The sequence below is a fragment of the Salvia splendens genome, chromosome 16, assembly GCF_004379255.2.
Source record: "Salvia splendens isolate huo1 chromosome 16, SspV2, whole genome shotgun sequence".
Classification (NCBI taxonomy): Eukaryota; Viridiplantae; Streptophyta; class Magnoliopsida; order Lamiales; family Lamiaceae; genus Salvia; species Salvia splendens.
The window spans coordinates 3,441,518-3,445,905 of NC_056047.1; the positions used below are offsets into that span (position 1 = coordinate 3,441,518).

The 4,388-nt window shown below is 35.6% G+C and overlaps 1 protein-coding gene across 1 annotated transcript; it reads left to right on the forward strand.

The window, feature by feature from the left end:
- On the forward strand, positions 1-2,905 carry LOC121771080 (polygalacturonase At1g48100-like). Its single transcript, XM_042167876.1, has 7 exons — positions 1-262; positions 573-704; positions 932-1,117; positions 1,200-1,244; positions 1,529-1,736; positions 1,831-2,021; positions 2,354-2,905. Exons 1-7 carry the CDS (start codon positions 8-10, stop codon positions 2,732-2,734), a joined length of 1,398 nt encoding a protein of 465 aa, XP_042023810.1. The 5' UTR covers positions 1-7; the 3' UTR covers positions 2,735-2,905.
- The last annotated feature ends 1,483 nt before the right edge of the window (positions 2,906-4,388 follow it).

The window sequence follows — 4,388 nt, forward strand, 5'->3', positions numbered from 1 at the left end:
TTTAAGAATGAGGTATCTTACCCTTCTCATTCTCATCTTGCTTTTGTCAGAAAACCTAATCTACACTAATGCCAAAACCCACAAGCATCGAAAGCAAGGAAAAGGCGGTAGCAAAGCCAGCCCGCCCCCGCTCGCCTCCAAGGATAATGGGAGCGAGGAAGAGGTGTTGGATGGTAACGACACTCCTAGCGTTACAAAATCCAGCACCTTCAGTGTACTAAGTTACGGCGCGAAAGGTGATGGTGTTGCCGATGACACAAATGTAAGTTTTATGCAAGTATCGCATGCAAAATGTCCTAAGTTAATGTAATGTATGTAATTGGGATTATATAAAACAAAAAATCATTTTAAAAAATTGGAATTATTATCCGTCCTTAAATTGTGAAGATCTACCGGTGATATCATCCAAATTTCATGAGAGCGGAATTTTCATCTTGATTTGTAACATTTTACTTAAAATTCACTATGTTTTGCCGTTTATAGTTTCATTTTTAAAACGAGTTTGTAGCATAACCCTTCCCTATATGTGCATATTACGAAAAGGCGATATTCATTGTATAGAACCCCGACAGGCATTCGAAGAAGCATGGGCCGATGCATGCAAGGTACAAGGATCAACAGTCCTGATTCCTTCAGGATCCGTGTTTCTCGTAAAGCCCGTTGCTTTTTCAGGGCCAACTTGCCAGTCTAACATCGTGTTCCAGGTAAATCCTTACAAGTCCATATCAATGATCTGAATCACCTAAAAAAATATATTATCGAATATTTTTAACACATTAGTTCCTATAAATATTTTTTTGCGTCTGCCCCAGTTTGCATGCAAATGTGTCGTTAATAATGAAATCGACCAATTCAGAGCGCACTCAAGTGCTCAACTAGGTGCAAATATTTGAGATGTTGACGTGACAAAACTCTTTTTCGTAAAATTCAGTTAGATGGAAAAATAATCGCACCAACAAACTCGGGAGCGTGGGGGAAGGGGTTGTTACAATGGCTGGATTTCTCCAAGTTGAAAGGAATAGCGATCAGAGGTCAAGGTGTAATCGACGGTCGAGGATCGATCTGGTGGAACGATAAAACGACGGTATATCAAGCTCAAGATGATGATTCGGACCAGGTAACTAATAGTCCCTTTGCTTTGCATGAATCCATCTCTATAAATTTAATGTATATATGATCATATTCAATTATATTGACAGTTAGAAGGCGAGGACAAAGGAGGAATGCCTAGCACCAAACCAACGGTGAGTATGTGCATAGCATAGAGGGAAAATATATAGTGCTAGTAGTATTCAAAATTGAATTCATCATATACAAAAGCAAAAGCAGGAAAATAGATTGCAGAAGCTAGAACAAAATTGTTTGGACAAAAATTTCCAAAAATAAAATATTAAAAATCACAAAATATCAATTATTAAATGATGAACACATAATCATGTGTAGTTATAAGATAAATGCTAAACCAAATGAAATCTCGAGAATGGCAAGAACGAATGACTAATGGCACTCCATATTTTTGTCTTACCAGGCGCTTAGATTTTACGGAAGCACAGACGTAACAGTTACAGGCATAACGATCCAAAACAGCCCGCAAACGCATTTGAAATTCGACAACTGCATTGGGGTTCAAGTCTTTGGCATTAGCATTTCGTCCCCTGGCAATAGCCCAAATACTGATGGGATTCATCTCCAAAACTCACAAGATGTGGTTATTCACACAACCAATCTTGCTTGTGGTAACCCTACTATATACGTATAAAATAACTTTTACAATCTTAATACAGTTGTGTGGTGTAGGATAAAATGTTAATGACGCATATATTTATGCAGGAGATGATTGCATTTCGATACAAACAGGATGCAGCGGGGTATATGTACACAATGTGAATTGCGGGCCAGGTCACGGCATAAGCATAGGAGGATTAGGGAAAGATGGGACTAAAGCTTGTGTTTCGAATATCACGGTTCGCGATTCCACAATTAAGAACACCATGAATGGTGTCAGAATCAAGACTTGGCAGGTACTCTCTCCGTCCGTGATATAATGTTCTGTTTTACTCGGTGTGGTTTAAGAATATGAATTAAAGTGGTTGAAGAAGTGAGTGAAATTTGGATCCCATATTTTATATCAGTAGTAGCTTTATATTGGATTTTGATTACTACTATTAATTAGTAGAGTACGAGGTCCACTTAATAAAAAAAAACTTTTAATTGCGGACGTACCGAAATGACAAAATGAGACATTATATGAGGCATATCATATTTTATGTACTGATCAGTCTATCATACAAAGTAAGCACTCTCATTACTGATCTCGTGTAAATGGACTGAGATGACATTGTTCACCTTATAGGGTGGATCGGGGTCAGTGCAAGGAGTAATGTTTACGAATATACAAGTGTCCGAAGTGGAGAATCCAATCCTTATCGACCAATACTATTGTGACGGACACAAATGTGGAAACAAGACTTCAAACGTGGCTATTTCTAGTGTAACGTATCGATCCATAAAAGGAAGTTATGTTACTAATCCTATTAGATTTGCATGCAGCGAGTCGACACCATGCTCAGGGATAACTTTATCAACTGTAGACCTTCATCCGTCGTCCAATGCCAAGAATGATGATCCCTTTTGCTGGGAGGCTTTTGGAGAAATCCAAACAGCTACCACTCCCACTATTACTTGTTTGCGACAAGCGATTCATCAACCTACTAATAATGTTGTGTCTTGTTAATCAGACCAAGTTGCTAGATTTAATGAGGAGTGACCAACCAATCCGGACAATATCACATATATATAGTACTTAAAATGGATTGATTGGGTTAGATATATCAATTCTATGTTGGTATTGTTACACAATATGAGTTTTTGACATGTAGTTTGCAAAACAATTGATGATGGTCATTTGCCAAAAAATATGTCTTTTGGTATTGGATTCTGAGAAAGATATTAGTCAGTATAATTAGAAAAGAAGTTACCAAACTAATGTTGAATAAGAGCAAACAACATTGGTTTCATTTGTCAGTATGAAATCACTAATGATTTCATGCTCAAAATAGCCCTGCCCTTGTTGACAAACGGTCCGTGCGCTTGGCTTGCTCCTACGCACGGTCCGAGCACCAGTCTCGACTGCATTTACAGAAGTTTTCATAAAATTGTCATAACTTTATGTGTCATTATTAGTTTTACACTTTTATTTTGAATTAGAATATCCACGCGAAATTCTTTTGAAGATAAAGTGAATAATAGTCTTAAAGAAAGAGTGGTTGAAATTTGTTTTTACACTTTTATTTACTTCAAAACTCAACAAAACTATCAAATAATCAATTAATTAAACAAGAATCAAGTTATGTCACATTTATATAACTAGAAAACTAATCATGACACATAAAGTTTTAACCCCAAAATGCATCAAACTATTGAGTTTATCATATATTGACAACACACAAGTTTGAAATAAAATCTAGAATGATAAAAAATCTTAGTTGCATACCACATCTTCATCACCAGAACACTAAAAGTGAGAATCTCATTTCAGACCGTTAGATAGGTGAAGATTCGTCACAAATATAAAGATTCGGATCCAAGCACTATCCAAACACCAACACAATTATAAATCAATTTAATTTACGAATTATAACCAAATATAAATACTCTCAACTCGTTAGATGCTATGGAATATATTCCGATATTCTAGTGCATATAAAATAGTGGATTGTGCTGGAAATTGTTGTCGTATTAGCTTTAATTATCTAGCACCCATATTCGACAAAAGTTAAGAAGATAAATTAATCCCACAAAAACAGTTATCAGTCACACTCAAAAGCCCATTAATAAACTAACAATAACTTATTTAGAAGCTAAAGTCTCGTGAAGATCTTTACTAAAATAGTGATAATTAAGTAAGATTAAACAACAACTTCCAAAAACCTTAATTAATTTTCTTGTTTTTTTGTTGCCTGTCATGGTCAAGGCCCACTTAATCCTATTGCCCACAAAAAAATGGGTCGAAGTTATAAATTAAATTAAGAGATGAAAAGAACACTTTTGCTTATTGGGTCATCTTTTCATTCGCTTTCGAAAATCAAAGCTCATTGAAAAAGCTAAAAGCCTATTTAATCTTTTCGAATTTTTATCCATTTTAGGAAATTTTGTGAATGGATTACTCATGGAAGTGGTTTCCTTTATTGGGAAAGCTATGAGCTATGGGGAAAAGTTGTATTAATTAAGTTGATTATTAAGTTTGTTGTCTTGCTTGGCTACATTACATGTGGCAATCACTTGTAAAGATTAATAAGTGGTGCTTGTTAATGACACTTCGAAGACTTGAAAACCATTGTTGGGGCTTGAATTTTTGCTATTGTTTTTTGGAAATTTTAATGACTCCA

Bases quoted from the DNA above. Each gene is read 5' to 3' on its own strand.
- LOC121771080 (XM_042167876.1), top strand. From the start codon at position 8: ATGAGGTATCTTACCCTTCTCATTCTCATCTTGCTTTTGTCAGAAAAC. The intron at 705-931 runs GTAAATCCTTAC...CGTAAAATTCAG, and splicing joins AGTCTAACATCGTGTTCCAG to TTAGATGGAAAAATAATCGC. The intron at 2,022-2,353 runs GTACTCTCTCCG...TTCACCTTATAG, and splicing joins TCAGAATCAAGACTTGGCAG to GGTGGATCGGGGTCAGTGCA.